The sequence below is a fragment of the Nyctibius grandis genome, chromosome 1, assembly GCF_013368605.1.
Source record: "Nyctibius grandis isolate bNycGra1 chromosome 1, bNycGra1.pri, whole genome shotgun sequence".
Classification (NCBI taxonomy): domain Eukaryota; kingdom Metazoa; phylum Chordata; class Aves; order Nyctibiiformes; family Nyctibiidae; genus Nyctibius; species Nyctibius grandis.
The window spans coordinates 94,479,969-94,501,129 of NC_090658.1; the positions used below are offsets into that span (position 1 = coordinate 94,479,969).

The following is a 21,161-nucleotide window of genomic DNA, read 5'->3' on the forward strand; positions in this document are numbered from 1 at the left end:
TCCAGGATAAGATAATGTAAATAAGGTGATGGAATTGGTCACTTTGATAAAACTAAAATAAGAAAGCCAAGGGGAAAAAAAATCAGTATAGCTATACTGCCCAAAATTTATCTTCCTTTTACAGATTGCTGTTTTTCTCTGAGCTGCTTATTCTATTTTGGGCAGGGGGTGAGTTAGAGACATTCTAGAACTTTGAAGGCATTCAGTTGGTGCCTGTTGCATGCCTTTTGAGTGGGAGAAAATCTATACTCTTTCTTTCATAAGTTCCACTGAAAAGTCCCACCACTTTACCTTCATCAGCTTTATACTTATGTTTGATTTTTAAATTGTTCTGAGGGAAACAAAACAAATCCAGTGATCTTGACTCTTTGAGATGTGTGGTTTTCAGATTAAGGTTTTTGGCAGCAATGAATTTTAACAGTAGAAGTGAGATTTTAAAACACAAACTTCAATTTTACTAAGTTGTTTTAAGAGCCCAACTCTCCATTCACAGTTTAGGTTCCTCAGTGGCCCTATAAAAAAAGAATTTAAACTCTTACCTTCAGCGCTTAAGGTTAGAGCCTTTGTGTATGGAGTAGCATGTTTCTCACCCTACACCGCTTTCTTTTTTTCTTTTTTTCTTTTTCCTTTTTTTTTTTTTTTTTTTTAAATTCTAGTAGAAGGCCCTGAGCAACTTGTTGTATTTGACTCTGCTTTCAAAGGGGGATTAGACAATGATTTTCAGAGAACCCTTCCAACTTCAACCACTCTGTGATTCTGCAGTAACAAAAGTCAAAGTTCTTCGGGCATTAAATCTGATGAGGGACATGAAGGAACACCAAAAGGGCTTTTACAGGTCTATCAACAGCAGAAGGAACAGTAGGGCTTGCTGCTGAGTGGGGCAGGGGACCTGGGACAAAAGACCTGGAAAAGCTGAGATTTAATGCCCTCTTGGCCTGGGTCTCCGCTGGTAATACCAGCCTTCAAAAATTTCAGGCCCTGGAGACCAGGGGAAGATATGGAGCAAGGAAGACTTTTTCTCTTGGTGGAGGAGGATCGGGTTAGGGAATGTCTGAACAATCTACATATTTAGGTCCATGGGCTCTGATAGGATGCACATATGGGTGCTGAGGATGCTGGCTGATGTCGTTGCAAGGCCACTCTTGATTATCTTTGAAATGCTCATGGTGGTCAGGAGAGCTTCTCGAGGTCTCGAAGAGAACAATATGTCACCACTGATTTGAAGTAGGGCAAGAAGGAGACTCAGTGGAACTAAAAGTGGGTCCTCCTTGCCTCAGTCCTTGGGCAAGTGATGAAGCAACTACTCCTGGAAGCCAGCATACTAAGGACAAGAACATGGCTGACAGTAGTTGGCATTGATCTATGAAGGAGAAGTCATGCCTGACTAGCCTGATAGCCTTTTAAATGAGAAGAGTGCCTTGGAGGATGAGGGGACAGTAGCGAATGTTGTTTATCCTGGCTTCAGCAAGGCTTTCTGAGCTGGTTCCTGTAACATTCTCACTGACGGACTGATAAGCTGTGGACAGAAGTGTGGGGCTCAAAGGGTTCTGATAAGCAGAATGAATACCAGTGACTGGCATGAGGGCCTGTCACTAATGGTGTACTCCAGGAGTTGATACTAGAGCCAGTATTGTTTAGTGTCTTCATTGATAACTTGGATGATGAAACACCAAGTTTTGCAGACAATGCAAAACTAGGAGGAGTGATTGATGGATGAAATGGTCTGTGCTACCATTCAGGGGGACATTGACAGGCTGGAGAAATGGGTCAACAGGAATCTAATGAAGTTCCACAAAGAGAAGTGCAAAAGTCCTGCCCCTGGGGAGGAATAACCTCATGCACAAGTGGACACTGGGGGCGGACTGGCTGGAAAGCAGCTCTGTAGAAAATGAGCTGGCTGTCCTGATGTTGAACATGTCAGATGCGGAGGCTACAACGTGCCCATGCACAAAAAAAACCAAGCAGCATCCTGGGCTGCTGAAGGCAGTGCATTGCAGTTAGGTTGAGGATGTTCCTTCCCATCTACTCAGAGCAGGTGAGATCACATCTGGAGTGCTGGATCCAGCTCTGGGCTTCTCAGAACAAGACAGACATGGACAGACTCGACCTAATCTTGCAAAGGACCAGGAAGATGATGAAGGGATTGAGGTATTTGTCATACAAGGAGAAGCCGAGAGAGCTGGGATTGTTTAGCTTTGAGAAGAGAAGGCATGAGGGGGGGTGTTGTTAATGGTTATAAATACCTGAATAGGAGGGTGTGATGAAGACGGCGCCAGACTCTTCTCATTGGTGCCTTCTGACAGGACAGAGGCCATGGGCACAAACTGAAATAGAGGAACTTCAATTTAAACATAAGAAAACAAATTTTGGGGGTGATCAAAGCTCTGGCACAGGTTGCCCAGAGAGGTTGTGAAGTTTCCATCCTTCGAGATACTCAAAACCTGACTGAACACAGCCCTGAGCAACCTGCTCTAGTTGACTCTGAGCAGGGGGGTTGGACTAGACAATCCCTAGAGGTTCTTTCCCACCTCAACCATTCTGTGGTAGGAGGCCGTTTCGGTCTTTGAGGCTGGTCATGTTGTGTGAAGGTGAGCCCAGTTACCTACAAACTAGAAGCTAATTAATTTTATATGGAACCAATTGGTACACGATTGATAGCAACTTAAATTATAAAATCTGTTGCAAAGTGTCTTTTACATGTTCAAAACATCAACAAAATATATGGCTTTCTCAGGCATTGGTTTCTACTGATCATAGAAGCATAGAATCATTTGGTTGGAAAGGACCTTTCAGATCATCAAATCCAACTGTTAACCTAGCACTGCCAAGTCCACCAATAAACCATGTCCCTAAGCGCTACATCTATACATCTTTTACATCGTTTACATATTTATGTCATTAATTATGAAGAATCTTGATTTTGAAACCAAAATGTCATTTGGAAGTAAGTGGTGGATTGTCATCCTGTGTTGCACGACAACCACTTAGTAATATCTGCTTTTTTGTTTGTTTTAAATTTTATTTATTTATTTTTAAAGCAGGATCTTATGTGTGAGTAGTTAGGCAGGCATGTAAAGCGAAGTTAATTTTAATTCCTTCATGGGCCAGGCGTTTGATAGGAGTTCTTTCTGTGCAACGTCCACTTCACAGTGCCCTTCCAGCAAGGAGTAGGCACAATGTTCTGTTGTTTTCATCTCTTTTCCTTCCAACCTTTCTTACTTCTCTTCATGTCGGCTGACTCACTTATAAAGCCCAACCAGTGCTCTCTAACCCTTCCTGAGATGAAGTCTCATCCTCCTTCCCTCCCTTGTTATGTATGATTTCTGGCTTCCACTGCAACTGTTTAACTGTTTATACTCCATCACTCTTCCTGTGATTAACACCTTTGTTCATACTGTCTTGTTTGCATGAGGCCGAGCAAAATTTAAGCAAAGAATGGCTAAACCAAGAGCGATGGTAGACTTGCTGTGACAGGGGTTTCTAAAATATCTTTTTTCCAAATGCAGTTAAAATCAAACTAAAATAGATTAGAGACCACATAAGACCTGACAAGAGTTGATACTAGGTATGGGTAACAATTGTTATAAAACCAAAGGCTTATAATTAGTATAAAGGCATTATTATTATTAACAGTTGGTAGCCTTTCTCACCTTGGCTTGCAGCAGAAAAATCAATTTTATTGTTCGGCTGCAGGATTTGAGACACAGCTATTTCTAATTTCTACCTGAACACTGGAGGAAAAAAATAAATGCTATTGTGTTAGCAAAGCGTGCGGGTGACACATTGGAGTAGTTGGTGTTTGGAATAAAAGGTGGGAATAGGTCAGTTAGAGAAATCAAGCTGGATCACTTGGCAAAGTCAATGACAGTAAATATAAATGTAGTTAAATGGAAGGGCATATTGAAGAACAATGATGGATGTGAGAATTTAATTTAAAACAGCAACAAAAAAAAACGTTTGAGAAGTCTTAAAAATTATATGTTTATGGACAGTGTTTAAAACTGCAAGAGACTGATTGTCCCCCTCTCCCCCTGCCAATTGCATGATCTTGGTAAAAAATTATCTTCTCGTAAAATGTAAATTTGTAATACTGTTTTTTTCCTTGTCAAATCACTATTTAATTAACTTAATTTTACTTTTAACCAGTTTTGGGATTTCTGTGTATTTTAAGTTTTGATCAAGGCAAAAGAGTGAGATAGATCCTGGTTTTCCTGTTTTTCCAGTATTATAGTGTTGCCTCTTATGTCTTCCAGTACATTGATTGTTACTGAACAAGGGGCGTTTCACTGCTGAGTTTCCCTGATATATGTGAACTAGTAGCAAGTTGCCCATTACCACTTCATATTGGTGAGAGTATCATCAGAAATACTGGCTTAGGTTCTGTTAAACTTAATCTTCTTCAGTGATTTTAACAAAAAAAAAAAAAAAGAAAGCAAAACCAAACTTGAAATTTTCTTAAGTGCTTTAAAAAGGCTTTCATTAATCCAGATGTATATTAAAAATTACATGCTTATCTGAAGTCATTGGTTGTTTTATCCTAAAGAGTCTGCGTACAGTTTCGATTTATGGACAGAACATCTTTGCAAATCAAACTTCTAGTTAAGCTTTTTTCCCTTTTTCTGAGCTATGGTTTCGTTTGAAGGCATTGCTAGAAGCTGATTTCTAACAATCATCTTCATCTTACATTAAGAGCAAACAAAAGGTAACATCTGAGTAGGTTGATATTATTGTGTAAGCTTGTTTTATTGTTGTGACAAAGACTTTCCTTATTCTGTGTGCGTATGTGTTTGGGTCGGGTTTTTTTGGTTATTTGGGGTTTTTTTTGGGGTGTGTGTTCTTTTTTTCTTTTTTTAAACTGTAGGATGATTTGTCAGAAACCAAAACTAGATTTATCTTGTGACTGAACTAATCTTGGTTTCCTGCTGTTCTAAAGCAGACTGTTGGCAAGGAAAAGCTTTGTCATAAAGCAAATGCGACTGCGTCTTTTTCTTGTATAAGGAGAGGGTGAAGAGGATATAGTAGAGCCTTAAGGCAGTAGTGGTGTGTTGAGTAAAAGTGCCTCACTCCACGGCTAATGATCCTGCTCCTTCACAAAGCGTCTTGAACTAGGAAAAACTTCCTTGAATCCTTAGGCTACATAGGCAGTTAACTGAAATGTTTCAGGGTTCTTCTTATGGCCTGAGCCAATGGTCTTGGCAGTTGTCCATACCACTAAGTGCTTTTGCTCCTTATAGAGTAGCTACAATCCAGTTTGCATGTTTAATATAGTTTGACCTGTGCTGACTCATGTGTCTAGTTGGTCTGGGCCAAAACCAAGCAATGCAAGAGGTTTGTAGCTGTTTCCCAGTTGGTGCTAGGGAGTAAGTGTGGTTTGGTGCCCAGACCCCTGCCCTGGTCCTGCTCACTTCAGTGGTACAGATGTAGCCTTGGTCACATGTAAAGAATGCCTAGCCAGAGTAGTAACGAAAGTATCAGCTACCTCACTTGGCACTGATAGATCTCATTTTTTTTTTTTGGGTGTGTAGTGCTGTGGACATTGTTGGGCATTAATTTTTTTATTTCTCATGTATTCAGAAGCTGGAGATCTGAATATATTACCTGCTTTATGGAATTTTCTATGGAATATAGAATGTATCACCATTGCCATTCTTTGGTCTAATGATGATATGGGGAACTGTTTGACTAATGTCTATGTGTCCATGCATGTAAGTGTTTTACTCTGTTGCTTTATCATTACATGAGTAGCACTTCAAAATTAGTAATGCTGAGCTTTATTTTCTTTACTGAAGTTTTTGATTGAAGATTGCCATTTGTTAAAACAAAGTAGGTTCCTGCTTCTGGACCTTCTTAGCTTTTAAACTTGAAAAAAATCCCAGACCCTTTGAACAAGGTTCTTTTAATCAAAATCAGAATTTTCTGTAAGGTTTTGGTAAATTTGTCTGTAAATTTTTGTTTGGTGTTTGTTTGTTTAGCTGTAGTGGTAGCAGTAGTCTCAAATTGATTGTCTTGCAAGCAAGTGACAGATAAATGTTTGATTGTGTAGACCTCAAAAAAACAGGTTGCCTTGGAGAAGACTTGAATGTTTGCTAATCTTCATTTAATAGCTATGTGGAAACTCTTACGCTTGTTAAATTTGAGGTAGTTTACTCCTCCATGGAAGTTGCTTCAGTCCTCCTGAATTTCTTACGCTGGGTATAAAGTAAGAAGCACATGTTTGGGCACTTAAAGTTGAAAGTTATATTGCATCTTTATGCTATGCCTTGCAGTTTGGTACTTTTTTGCACCTTTGTATCGTAGGTTACTTTTGTATGTATTTTTCCCTAACTATGGCAAAATGAGAGAATTACTATAGCAAGCTGTTCATACAGTGAGTGGTCCGGTATTGAAATAAAATTTCCTTTCTGAAGAAGTATTTTCGTTTATGAACCTAATATAAATGCTGTCTCTTCTTTTTTTCTTTCCCCATTTGGTAGTGGATACCCTGTTTTCAAGAAAACTAAATGGAAAATACAGACTTGAACGCCTTGTTCCAACTGCAGTCTATCAACATATGAAGATGCACAAACGAATTTTAGGACACTTGTCTTCTGTATACTGTGTGACTTTTGATCGGACTGGCAGACGAATATTTACTGTAAGTACAGAATCTTTATTTTTGTTGATTTTCTTTTTTAAGTGCAGATAGCATGTCACTTAATTGTTTCCAAAAACTAAATGTACTGATGTTGTGTATCAAGAGCAGGTAAATGCTTTACTGCTGTTACTCTCAAATATGCTTTTTAATAACCATGCTGGTTTGCATGTTAAATAGTTCTGGCATAAATGTCTTAAGGCTGGATGTGATTCTGTGTGATTGCTGATCTGTGTGGTTCAGTCAGAAAATTCAGGTTATTTTCAGTGGAAAGATGTTACCCTGTGTAGATTCTTTCTTCTGGACTTGTTTTCTCTAGCAAAAAAGTAAGTAAAAGAATGGACCACCACCACAGAATTTGTTTGGTAAGTCAGAGAGGACAATCAATATGTAACTAAAGATTATTTTGACTCTTTTCTATAACTTTTGTTAAATTTAAAGCATGACTTTAAAGTATAACAGTCTGGTGATACACTTAGATTTGGTACAGCATGTTGATGGAAACTAGAAAGCTGGAAATTCACATGTGTGTTCTAACAAATGTTGGTTCACAGGGAATTGTCTTTGAGATCCCAGGAACTTTTTTTTTTCTATACCAATGTTTGTAGTATTTGTAACTATTTTCTTTTTTATTGTTGCTGGTATTTAAAAAAAAAAAAATTGGAAGAATGTCTGAAATCAATACTGAAGTTGCAAGTTTCCCAGGGAGTGGGAATTATAAAAACTGTGTGTCAGTGTAATTTGGATTTCTTGGTAAGCAGTCAGTTTAGTAGAGCCAAAGATCTCATAAATATGAATTTCATGCCAGTCTGGGACACTTTGGCTGCATTTATTGCCTTCCACTGGATGTAACTGATACCTTTGTGGATCCAGGAGCTTTATGGTGTCCTTTTTAACCTCATGGCAGATAACTTGGACAACGCAGGTGGAAGTACAGTTCAGTTCTCCTTCTTTATGAATTGCAGTCCTAACTTCTAAAATTCTTTCAAGGTGGATGTAAATATAATTTGCCCTTTCACCCACATACGTTTTGCTTTGTTGTATAGAGAGATGTGTGGTTGCAGGGATGGGACGCTTAAGTGTTTTAAACGGACTTCTGTTTATTTGTTCACTTGTTACTTCAGGCATAGCAGAGACTTTCTTCGTATTACTTTAGCTTTCATCAGCAAGCTAAGTCCCTCACCAGTCATAGCTGTTAAATTCTTATCTCTTGTCATTTATGCATGATTAACCTATCAGGAAAAGGGCTCTCTGTTGTGGGTTTATTTTATATGTGACATGGCAGAATGGATTAGAGATTTTTATGTGTGCAAATATAAAAATCACCTCTAAATAAAAACTTCTGTTTGCGCTTCCTAGGTGAAGTGCATAAAACTCCTTGTTAGGTCTTCTGCTTCTTCACTTTCCTAAAAATTTCCCATGCTCCTCAAATCTTTCCTTTTGCAGGGATACACTAAACTTCTGCAATGATCGTTCCTTGCTGCATGTTCCCTTGCTTTTTGCAGTCTGATTTAAAAGGGATTAAAGAGGGAGAATTCTCTTTACTGTAACAGCAATTTGTTTCCAAAAGAAAAGTAGGAGAACCTGAAATAAAATGGGGGTCCTGTGCTGACAGGTACACTGGTGTCCTGGTATGACTGCTTGAAAAAGGTCACAGTTTACATCATGATTACTTCAATCTAGTGTTAAGTGTCCATAGAAATTAATTGTGGCTGGTAAATTTTCATTTTGGAGGGCCTGGGGCAGAACTTTTACCTCTGCATTCTCAGGTAAATCCATTTTTTTTGGTGTAGATGTTTAAGTGGTTGTTGGCAAACGGAAAACTAAAGGGTTGTATTCTACGTACCAGCAAAATCCAAGTTGCTGTAGCTGGTGTGATGTAGTCAGTGGATAAACAGTCACGAACTGTCTTGTAGTTGCGTCTGTATAATGAAATGGTGCCAGCTCTTTTCAGTCTAGACCCCTACAATTTCTCAAGTCTCCAGTGTAGTAACTAGGAATACGAATTTACAATCAAAAGTAAGGCAAACTTCATTCCACACACGTCTGTTGCCAGCATATAAATTGGCATGTATCAATAGGGAATTGTTCTTGCTCTATGTTTTTCCTCTACAACCTCCAGCATTCAGTGTGACATTAGCTAGATAAGAGGTTGTTTTAGTTTTATAATTGGTTGTAGAAGATGCATCATAACTGTTTCCTTTTGCTCCTGACCTCTGAAGGATTGAAAGCCTCTAAATTCAAGTTCTGTGTATGTTCTGCTTCAAATTAAAAGGAAAAGAAAGTGATCTCAGCACATTTTTGAGTCATGCTCTTCTGGGAGATATTATCTTTGCTAGGAAGAAGATGCTCTTAGTTTGCCTAAAGGCAGTGAAAACAGGACATCATGCAGTTTTCCTACTAGCTAGTAGGTCATGCAGTGACTATTTCTATTTATATTCCTTTACAGATTTCACAAGAGATTTCTGAGGATCAACCTCCTACCTGTTTTTTTTTCCTGAATATACAGAAAATATTCTTAATATGTAAATGGTGTTGTCTTGGTAATTTAGTTTTTATAATTAACTGCAATTAAGGCATCCTCCTTACTTGTAAAGGCACAGCTAAAAGACCTATCAGCTGTCAATGAAAAAAAAACCTATTTATTTCTGAGACTGTATTCTGGATCTCTTGAAAAGCATGACTTCCAGAACCCACGCAGGTTAATAGAAACAGACATTGTCTTTTCTGATTCCTGCAGTTGTTAACTTTCTGACTGCAAAGAAGGATGGCCATCTCCTTTGTTCCCACCTTTGTCCTCCTGTCTCCCCTGAGATACTCTTTCTAGGAATAATAAATAGCATTGTGTAATAGTCTCTGTAAGGTTTCCAAACCAAGATTAATTTGTACGGTTCTTGGCAGTTTCACTTCAGCCCACAAGTCTGTGTAATGGTAGAAAAGTGAACCAGTTCTACTCCATACCATACCGTGGCAATGTTGTCATCAGCTCTCTCTTGGTGCTGAACTTGTTCTAGGATTGACTTTTGTCAAATGCTTTTTACTAGGCACATAATTTGTAGCAGTTGTAGACATAACCTTGGAAACATGAGCTGTGGTGTAAGCCAATGCCCTTGCTAGTAGAACTGCAACAGTATCTCAAGAGTTGTGAATTGTCCCATTCAGTTCAGGCAGAATTACATGAAATTATTTGAACTCTAATATTGTTATCTTGCCAAGATGCTACTACAATTTTACCTTAGTCGTTTTCTTTCTTTTTTTCCTTTTTTGTTTCCTTATTTGTTTTCCTTTTTTCTTGCTGAGGCTTGCTAACAGTCGTTTAATTTTAATGGAGATGTACAACACGTGCCTCTATAGCTGTATTATAGCCAGCTGGTAGGGAGCAGACTGGTTTTATGCTGATCTTTCATTGACTTGCTGTTACTAAGTAGACCTCTGAGGACCCTCCAAGTGGCATTAGGTCCCAGAACTAGCTTGTCGTTCTCACCATTTTACATCTTTAAGTTGTTTATATGCAGGATGCTCTACATCACTTACATTCTGCAAAGCAGCATTTTAGGGGTCTCATAATGCAGGATTTTGTTTATTGGTTCTTGTCTTTTTTTTTTTTTTTTTTTTCCTCTGTGCTGTGAACAATCTGTTCATTCAGTAAAATGGCTGCAGGCTGTAAGCTTACTGTAAAGTCAGTAGCTTATTAATAATATTGATCTGTACAATGTGAGAATAGCAGAAGCATGTTTTATGTAGTATATATAGTTCTGTAGACAGAGTATTTTTTTTAATGTGTGCACCTCCAAGAAAAATGGGACCAGTGGTTTGAGATTTCTAGACTATGATGCAATTAATAACAATGGCTTGGTTCTGTTCTTATGCATGTACTGCTTTGAGAAAGAGATTAATCCACATGTGACTGATTTCCTCCCCCTATAGGGTTTTGGAAGTTTTGGGTTCCCTGTTCCATTCTTCTACTTCCAGGTCTCTCTTTTGAGTGGGGAGGCTATTATTTGTCAGCATCAGTTTTACACACACATGCACAGCTTTTTCTCCGCTGTTCCTGGGGTTTTTTGGTGGCAACTGCGCTTCTGAGAAGAATACACAAGCTTCTTCATACTCTTAAGTCTCACATCATGGTAACAGTAGAACAGAATGAACTGATACTATTTTTCAGATAATCATCACATCAAGTAGGTGTATAGTTCGAAACTTTTTGAAGCTTTAGATACAGAAGTGCAAATTTGAATCTAGAAACACAGGAACAGTTACGGAAACTTGTTAATGTATGTAGTGGTAGCATGGGGAAAAAAACCCAAATCTGAGTTCTTTATAAAGTGCTTGTATGTTTGTTTTAAGGAAGCAAAAGGATTAAAACTGAATCTGCTAGAGCTTTATAAGCAGAGTGGGCTTTAAAAAGGACCCCTTTTTTTCTCTAAACTGCTTATAAAGTTCTAAACAGCAAGTTTGCTAGTTCTGTTGTAAGCTGTGTTAACTCATTCGTTGGAATTGATGTGGAAGTGTGCATCACAGAGCTTGTTTACCAACTTTTTGCTTTCTTTTTCCTTCTCTTTAGCTTCTTAGCAATTCAGTAAAAGTGAATAAGTGAAGCTATAAGTGAAATTACCCTGTGTGTATAGGATTGTCAAAAACATTCTCTGCTAATTATATAAACCTTTTTTTTTTTTTAACAAATAACATCATGTTTCTTTCAATGTATTCAATATAAGTGAGATCTGGAGCCTTTTCAAAAGCATTGAATGCTAACAACTACATTTAAATGCAGTTAAACAACTGTGTATTTAAGAGGTCCTTGAATCTTAGTTCTTGTACAGCTGGTGGGTAGGTGAGCCATCTTACTTGGAGGTCCCAAGTTCTACCTATTAATTAAAACCTATTCCTGAAGATAATTTACTCTCTTTTCATACAAGTATTTGAGCTGAGCTAAATGTAGCAATAAAGGTAGAATAAGATGCAAAAAAGTCACTGATCTAGAAGGAAGTGGTCTTTCAAGGGTGTGATACAGATTTGGAGAGAAAAAAAAAAAATAACAGAAGTTAGGAGTATTGAGCATTGGTTTTCATATTCATACAGTCTGACATGATGGGTACAGAGCAAAGACTGGAAACACTTGTTACGTTTTCTGAGGATACAGTTTGAAGAAGTTCTGAGGTAATTCAGAAGGACTTTGAGGTTCACACCAAATAATTGGATTAATACTATTACTTAATGTTGCTGAGTTGTGGTTAAAATGACTACAGATTCCAATCTTAGAGAAATTAAGATAAACTACAGGAATTTGTGTTGTACTTGCTGCTAGACTGCTCTTATTTTTTTTTATGATAATGCCCTAAGGATTATTGGAAAATGGAAGATTAATGCTCAGAAAAGAGTAGCAAAAGCTTTTTGTTACGGCTACTGAGGGATGTGAAAAGGAGAGTAAGAGGCAAATACAGGGCAAAGCATCTTTCTCAACAGGGTGGCCAACCTCATGAGGAGAGTGTTAGAGTAGGAAAGATGGGGGAGGGAGACAACAAACCACAATCACGTGAGGAAGTGGGTGGTTAAGCAAGGAATGTGGGATGAATTAGACAGGAGGAACCCTGAAAACAACAAAAAGATCTGAAGGGGGCCCACCCAAAGTGTATGCCCACAGATCAAGAAGTGCATTATGGGGAAAGCTTTCACAGTTGGGAGAGATCAGCCTGACTACATGCCCATCTGAAGTGCCTGTATACAAATGCATGCACCATGGAGAAAAGCAGGAAGAATTGGAATCCTGTGTGTAGTTGCAGGGCTATGATCTTGTCAGGACCAAAGAAGTGGGATAGGGTTGGGTAGCTCACAGGACTGGGGTGCTGCTGTGGATGGATACAGGCTCTTCAGGAGGCAGGCCAGGATGGCAAGAGTGGGAGTTGCCCTTTTATGTGAGAGAGTGGCGGGAATGCTCTGCCTGGGAACAGGTGATGAACCAGGTCGCAGGTGAGGGTTATAGGGCAGGCTAATGTGGGTGATATTGGAGTGGGTGTCTGTTACAGGCTGCCTGATCAGGAAGAAGTAGACGAGGCCTTCTTCAGGCAACTTGAAGAAGCCTCACCTGGTCGTCCTGGCAGACTTGAACCACCATGGTATCTGCTAGAGGGGGAACACAGCAGCGTGGAAGCAATCCAGGAAGTTTCTGCAGTAGTGCACTGCTGACAGCTTCTTGACACAGGTCATGGGGGAGTTGACAACAAAAGATGTTCTGCTGGATCTGGTAGTTATAGGCAGTGAAGAACTGTTCATGGATGTGCAGGTCGAGGGCAGTCTTGACTGCAATGACCATGAAGTGATGGAGTTCAGAATCCTGTGAGGAGGGAACAAGGCAAAAAGCAGGATCACAGCCCTGGGCTTCAGAGGAGCAGACTTTGACCTGTCTGGGGGCCTGCTTGGAAGAATCCTGTGCGATATGGTCTGGTGGAGAGAGGGAGGGGTCTGGGAGAGCTGGCTGTTTTTTAAGGATTGCCTCTTCCAGACTGAAGAATGGTCCATCCTGATGTACAAGAAGGCAAGCAAAGGTGGCAGGAGGCCTGCATGGATGAGCAAGGAGCTCCTCACAAAACTTAAATGCAAAAAAGGAAGCATGCAAGAGGTGTAAGCAGGGACAGATGACTTGGGAGAAATACAGAGCCACTCTCTGAAAATTCAGTGATGGGGGTTAGGAAAGCTGAAGCAGGTGCGGGAGTTGAACCTGGCAAGGGATGTGAAGAGCAACAAGAATGGCTTCTTCAAGTATATCAGCAGCAAAGGGAAGACTATGGAAAATGTGGGCCTGCTGATAAATGGGGCAGGAGACTTGGTGACAGAGGACACAGAAAAAGACGAGACACTCGATGCTATCTTTGCCTCAGTCTTTAATGGCAAGACTTTCTTCAGGAATCCCAAGTCCTTGAGACTAGAGGATAAGTCTGGAGCAAGGAAGACTCTTCCCTGGTGGAGGAGGATCAGGCTAGCGAGTGTTTAAATGAACTGGCATACACAAATCCATGGGACCTAATGGGAGACACTGGCAAGTGCTGAGGGCACTGCGCCAATGTCATTGTGAGGCCATTCTTGATTATCTTTGGACGGCCGTGGTGATCAGGAGAGGTTCCTGAGGACTGGAAGAGAGCAAATGTCACTCCTGTCTTCAAGAAGGGCAAGAATGTTGTTCCAGGGAAACTACGGACCTTTCATCTTCATCTCAATCACCTGAAAAGGTGATGGATAAAATCCTTCTGAAAACCATTTCCAAAATATAATAACAAGAAGGTGATCAGCGTAGATTATGAAGGGGAAATCACTCCTGTCCCACTTGATACCTTCTATGATGAAATGACTAAGTTCGAATGCAAGACAGTAGTGGATGTTGTTCATCCTGACTTTAACGGGGCTTTCAACCCTGTCTCCCACAGCATCCTTATTGACAAACTGATGAAGTACAGACTAGGTAAGTGGACAGTGAGATTGAACCTGGCAGTTCAGGCCATTTTCAAAGGGTTGTGATTAGCAGCATGAAGTCCAGCTGGAGTCCAGTTACTCAGGGTGTACCACAGGATTTGGCACTGAGGGCCAGTACTTTTTAAGATCTTCTTTAAGGATCGGGGGTGATGGGACAGAGGGTACCTTCAGTAATGTGAAGAAGGTACAAAACACGAATGGTTGATACATCATCCTGGGTGACCTGCTCTAGCTGACCCTACTTGAGCAGGGGTTGGAGCAGATGATCTCTAGAGGTCCTTTCCCACATCAGTGATTCTGTGATTCTGTCTGTCCATTGCTGTTTCAACTCTACACACTCTGGTTGTTTTCCCTGGGCTGGCACTGTAGCTATCTAGCAGTTAGATAAGGCAAATGTGTACCGCAGAATCTCAGCATGGAACTTTTATGCATAAGTAGAAATAGTATAGGCTGTACCATTGCTCTCCTTACCCAGGAGACAGAAAATGTAATTATTAACAAGCTTCTCTTATCTCCTTTGTCAAATAGATGCATCCCTGCAACAATCCCTCTTATGACAAAGTTTTTTAGAAGCAGAAACTGGCTGTTGCTTGCAGTGCTGAGTGCTGAGGTTAAACATTCAGAGCGCTGCTCTTCTGTAATGCTGATTGCTGCTCAACGTCCGTGTCCTTGGAGGACCAAGGAGAAATCTGAAATCTCGAAACATGCTTTTCTGTTTGAGGGAGGAGGGACCTTCTCTTAATAGAAGTACTTGTTTAAAATGAGTAGGCAGTGACACAGAATTTGTTTGACAACCTTAATTGGAGGCTCAGAAGTTTACGTCAAAAAGGGCAGAGGTATGGGAGAAGTTGTTTTGCCCACATCTCTACATTCGTGGGTGTACCTGTTGAAGAGTTTGGAAGAAAGAAAAGTCATGCTCAGCTGAGGGAAAGTAGAAGCATGACAGCTGGTAAATCAAAATTACCTTCCAAGGCAGGCCAGAAATCAAATACACAGTAAAGTTTTAAATTATCTTGATTTTGCATCTCTAGAGTCCCCCTGCAAAACATTCTGCTGGGTTAAAATGTCACTAATGCTCCAAAGTAGCCTTTTTGCTGATCTTAGAGATAAAGACCTGCTGTAGAGAAGCAACCTGTATTTGCGATCGGTAGAAAAATGTGCGCTCTCAATGTACCTAAATACAGTCATACTTTCTTTTTTACTATTTCAAAAACTGGGCCTATAGTTGTATATCTTTGCATTAAGAGAAATGTATCATGTCTGAATTGATAGAAATAAAACAGGAAGAGAGAAACTGCTGTGAATAAGTGCCTGTAAGCCAGGGACTACTTCTTGTTCACTAAACAAAAAGGAAGCCTGAGGAAGTTGCCTGGTTTGCAGGATATTCCTACAAATGAGAATGGGAGTATAATTGTTAGGCAACTGCAGGTACGCTGTTCCCCTCCTTCTCCCAGATAATTAGTTTTGAATTCGAAATAATATAATGAGCAAAATTTAGCTACCTTTTCAAAGTAGAGAACAGACTTTTTTTTTCCTAGTAACTACATAAAAATGTTAAGGAAATAAGGGGAAATAAATAGTCTGTTCATCAGTATTAATGCAATGTAAACAGGCTAGTCAGTATTTATTAAAAAAAAAGGGAAAAATAAAAAAAAAAAGCTTTCCAAATCCTTTTATGCATCCCAATAACTGCAGGATGTGTCTGGGTTCCTTTTGAAAGTGTTTCCTGGAGTGTTTGCCTGGCTCTCCGGCGGGACAGCTCTACTTCACATGTTAGTGGCTGTGTCGGTGAAATCTTCCCAAGTTGGGTGTTGGTGTCCTGGGATTGGGCTGTCCAGAAGAGTAGCTAAATTGAGCCGTGCAGTGTGGGATTTCTATAGTTATGTGAATGTAGACTAAAGAGTGTACTAAATAAGGAAAATATGTCATTTACCTGTTTACAAAAGCTGTGATGTTGAAAACAGTATCAGTAGCCTCTAAATATTTTTTGAGACTTTTGGTCGTTGGATGTTTACATTCACCGAATGCTTACCAGTCTTTTAAAAATCATAGACTCATTGAATTGTTTAAGTTGGAAAAGACCTTTAAGATCATCAAGTCCAACCATTAACCTAGCACTGCCAAGTCCACCACTAAACCGTGTCCCTAAGCACCACATCTACAAGTCCTATAAATACCTCCAGGGTTGGTAACTCAACCACTTCCCTGGGCAGCCTCTTTCCAGTGCCTTTCGGTGAAGAAATTTTTCCTGATATCCAATCTAAACCTCCCCTGGCACAACTTGAGGCTGTTTCCTGTCGTCCTATCACTTGTTACCTGGGAGAAGAGACCAACACCCACCTCGCTACAACCTCCCCTTCAGGTAGTTGTAGAGGTCTCCCCCCCAGCCTCCTTTTCTCCAGACTAAACAACCCCAGTTCCCTCAGGTGTTGGTCCCTGTACTTGGGATACTTTTTTTTATAAAAGGTGGACAGTAGTATTGCCCTGCCTTCTTACTGCTTTAAAGCATAAATACTAGATAAACTTGTGCAGAGGCAGTGTAAGTAGATGGAAGAGGAAAAATCCGGGTGAAATTTTATGACGGTGGTGTCACATTGTAAATTGCTGCGGTATCTGTGTGTGTCCAGTAGCAGTTCAGTGCTCCAGATGTTAAAACCTAACACTCAGCTTTGTATTGCTTCTGAACCTAAGCAAATGAATGAAACTTTTACAGCAAATCTCCATCAGTGTCTCTGTACAATGTTCAAATGTTATTGTGTTGAGAGAGGTGCAAAGATACGCAGACTTTCAAGGAGGTGCAGGAATGCAATGAAAAATGAAGGGACAAGTTCTGAAACTTTTGCTAGGGTCTTGCGTTTGTCGTATACAGGCAAGCAGCTGTTACGGTGATGTGGGAAGACCAGCAAAATGTAACTTAACTATGAATAGGTAGATGAAGACTGAAGTTTGTTGAGAAAGAGTGGTTATTTCAGTGTTTGTTAATGTGAATATCAAAGCAGATTTATAGTACGTAATAATGGAACAGCTGTTCATAAAGGCTCTTTACCCCTCACTCTTACTGTGATAAGTATACTACTAATGCTGGTAGGGCATGAAGATTAAACTAGTAAGATAAGGAACGTGAGCGGGTATAATGCTAAATGACAAACATGATACCAATTCATAATTCATTTTCACATTTAGTGTAACTTTTCATTTTAATGTATTGCAACAGCTTCTTCAGTTTGTGCTGGAGTTTTGAAAAAATGTCTTGCTGAAGAGCGTAAATCCAGCTTGCTGTAGGATTTGTGATCTCTATTATAAATGCAACACGCTTTGTATATACTGTTGAGAATTAATGTAATCTGATGTTGTGTTTTGAATGCAGTGTGGAAAACTGTTAAAAGTAGGGAGGAAATATTTATCTATGTATGCCACTAGTTCTGCTGTTTAGTTCATTGTCTTAGTTAACTATAACGTGAAAGCAGCTAATGGTATGGTTGAAATGATTTCTACCTTACTTCTAGGGATCAGATGATTGCCTTGTAAAAATCTGGGCAACAGATGATGGAAGGTTGTTGGCTACCCTGAGAGGGCATGCAGCTGAAATATCTGATATGGCAGTGAACTATGAAAACACCATGATAGCGGCTGGAAGCTGTGATAAAATGATCAGAGTTTGGTGCCTTCGAACTTGTGCACCCTTAGCAGTTCTTCAGGGCCACAGTGCATCTATAACATCATTGCAGGTAGGTTTTTGTTTTGCGAACTCACCTGAGCCATAAAATGCATCATTTGATTGAAAAAGGAACCACTCAGGAATGTTCCATGTAATAAAAATGCATGCCTGGCAACTAAGCCGTGAAGTGAGAAGGAATTTCCATGGAACACACTATGAAATAACATGTGTTTATTGTCAAAGTGCCTGACCCTTGAAAAATGCCAGACATAATCCTTGTTCAGAAAAACTGCATGATGCATGTGCGCAGTGCCGTTTTGAAGTATCATTCCTTTGCAGGCTGTGATTCTGAGCGCAGGTACATTGAGTAAGAACTGCAGTCACTGCTGAATAGTTTGGTTTGGTGTTCAGAGTTGCATGCTATTGCACAACTTGGGTTGTGGGGAGGGAGAACCCAGAGTGCTTTGGCAAGGAACCCAGAAGGGTTGTTCTGAAGGAAGAGAGTGACTCTGAGTAGCATCGTGTTCCTTTGGTGTTCATTGCAATTTATTGGGGTGGTTTTTTTTTCTTATGTGTGGTTTGATACATGCATTTTTTTGTGAGAAGTCAATGACTTGAGGAACTTATTAGCACATCTGGAACAGATTAACAGGAGACCTTTTCTTTTTTCTTCCTTCTCTTCCCCCAGTTCTCTCCACTGTGCAGTGGCTCAAAGAGATACTTATCTTCAACCGGGGCAGATGGAACAATATGCTTTTGGCTGTGGGATGCTGGCACCCTTAAAATAAAGTTAGTTGCTATTTTATTTGTTGCTATTTCTTTGTTTGTAATTAAGAATGTTATACAACTGTTGGAGAAAAATTTGACTAAAACAAAACTTGTCACTGACTGGTTCACTGTGTGATTGTTCAGTGTGATCTTATTTCTGATGTAGCTGTACCTTGCTTGCTTATCTTTTAGGGACTAAGTTGATAATATAACTAACTGTTGAGGATTTTGTGGAGTGAAGCAAGTAACTACCTAGTTTTGCTCTATCTCTGTTAATTTAGTAAAAACTATCTAATGATTTTTTTTTTAATATGATGTCAAAGTTGTCACTTTTTGGTTTGGTTCTCATCTCTTAATCCCAAATGAAATGAAAATTATGTTTATAAAATTGTTGCAATTTAGGCTTGAAAATCGAATTTTTTTTTTTGAAGAAGGTAATGTCCTAGTGATAAATTAGGATGCAGTATTTTTGATGTTTGTTCTTTCCTTATTTCTATTGCCTTTTCATAGTTGGTCTTTACTGTAGCATGGCAGGAGGCAGCATTCTTGGGCAGCTGCGTATTGGTGACTGAAGTTGAGTCTGAAGTTTCTGCCTTCAACGTGTAAAATATTAAAAATGTCAGGAGCCTCAAAATGAGGGAGGCTTTTTTAAAAAAAATTGGCTTGTTCATTAGCTTTCAAATGCTTTTGCTGCTCCTTTTCCTTTGTCACAAAACACCTGTAGCTCAAAGTTTTAAATAGTTTGTTTAGTAATCATTAGTAATTCAGCTTTGGGAATGGGATGTGTTCTTACAGATATATTCTCCTGGTAGGTTGGTTCCATTTTCTTGTAGTTTTGGTGTTTACTGTTAGAATCTCTTCCTTAACATGCCCAGGTTATGCAGGACTTATAGGTAGGTTTGACACTTCTGTAGTTGTCTGAACCTTAACTATTTTGATGTTCTCGGGGCATTTTGGCTCTCTTTTTGTGGTATTGTAGATGAAGCTGCTTCTCAGACTGTTAAACCTCTGCTGCCTGGTGCACGCTGTAGTTAAAGTAACACTCTCCTCCTTACTGAGGAGATGGCTTATATGCTTACTTTAATATGTGAAAGGGAGGAGTTGCCGCCACATTGTTTTTCTTAAGGTCTCTTAACCCTGAGCCCTTCTTGGCAAGGTGAAATCTTAACCTGCCTGATTTTTAAACCTTTTGACCCACATGTTTCTCTCTTTTCCTTTTTTAGTTTTTCTTTTTTCTCCTTTTCCTAAATAAAATTTGACTCTATAGAATTGAATTTTGAAACAAATTCTGTCATTAGAAAATAAGGGAATTCATGAGACTTAAGTGGGTTATACTATATGAACCGGAAGGTGAATGTTGAGAAATCGTGAATATTTGGATGAATCATGGAGTTGGATGGGATTTATCTTGAGGTAAAACTTAGAGTGAGAAAGCTGGCATCAGTTATCGTAGGGAATTCTCAGCTAATGCCTATCCATGTTGATATCTAAATGTAGAATACAAATTTTCAGTGAGATGCACTTGGCAAATATTAAAGGAATAAAAGATTTTTGAGTAATGCTTTCATGTATAAGTAGTCGCAGCAGATGTGATCAGACAACATCATAGAGAAGACATTAGTTCAGCTGTCTCGTGGATCACAGCAAGGAAGTGGTTCTGGTAACTCAAGTCAGGCCAGTGATTCATGTTGCTTAATGACAGAGTGCAGAGTAAATTTTGAGACTGGAATTTGTACCATCCTTACCTTCTGTTCTGGAAGTATTTTATACGTTGTGTTTGAGAAGATGGAGGGACCCTTTAAGCTATGTTTCTTCAGTCTGGGAAAAGATGGGTGAATGGAGATGAGACATGTACAGTCACGAATGTCTTGAGGAGGGCTTATAATGAGTAATTGCTTGTTGGCCCCTACTGCACTAGAGGGTATCAAGTGAAGGTAGCCAATTCCAAATTGGAAGGAGGTGGTTCTTTACAAAACATGCCAGCAACCCATGAAACTCCTTGCCACGGGATATTCTTATGCATTATATGAAGATATTAAAATGTATCACTGTATGGTTATTCCGCTCTTACAGAACCAGTTTTGGCTACTTTGGAGGCAAGATACTGGTATTAGATCTTTGTTTGAACTTGATAGAGCTGTTCCATATTTGAAGTAATTGATTCTTTTTGATCAAAGCTAAAACTTGATAAAAATACGGTAAAGTCTAAATAAGAAACAGCCTTGTCTTTTGGGACTGGAACATAACTGTATGTCACCCAGAAGAGTCTTAAGGTAATTCTTCCTGAGTTGAACAGTATACTAGTTCAGGAGAATTTTAGTTACAGGAAGTTTTACTTATTTTGCTAAACTGTAAACTTTTCTAACTGTAATTGTGTTTATTCCAGTAAATCATGTGAAGTGATACTGGGAAACTAGGAGTCCTGTGTAATTTTTCACAAGGAGGCTGCACTGTATGGACAGTGTGTCTCGGTAATGGGTATAGGTTGTCATACGGTTTTCGATGAGAAGCTTTCAGGCAAGACCGAAAGATCTGAGCAGTACGGGTGAAGGGTGCTGTCACATGCTTAAGTCAGAACTTGATTTCATACTCCTCCTGAGCTTGACTGCAGCCTGTCCTTCAAGAATAAAATTGCTA

The 21,161-nt window shown here is 39.5% G+C and overlaps 1 protein-coding gene across 2 annotated transcripts in view; it reads left to right on the forward strand.

Annotated features, from left to right (window-relative positions):
- The window catches only part of PHIP (pleckstrin homology domain interacting protein), a 120,740-nt gene that overhangs the window by 15,807 nt on the left and 83,772 nt on the right, over positions 1–21,161 (forward strand). For both annotated transcript variants that reach the window (XM_068424791.1, XM_068424864.1), the window contains exons 7-9: positions 6,474–6,634; positions 17,605–17,826; positions 18,445–18,545. In XM_068424791.1, the coding sequence (XP_068280892.1) occupies positions 6,474–6,634; positions 17,605–17,826; positions 18,445–18,545 (484 nt within the window). The remainder of the gene's footprint in view (positions 1–6,473; positions 6,635–17,604; positions 17,827–18,444; positions 18,546–21,161) is intronic.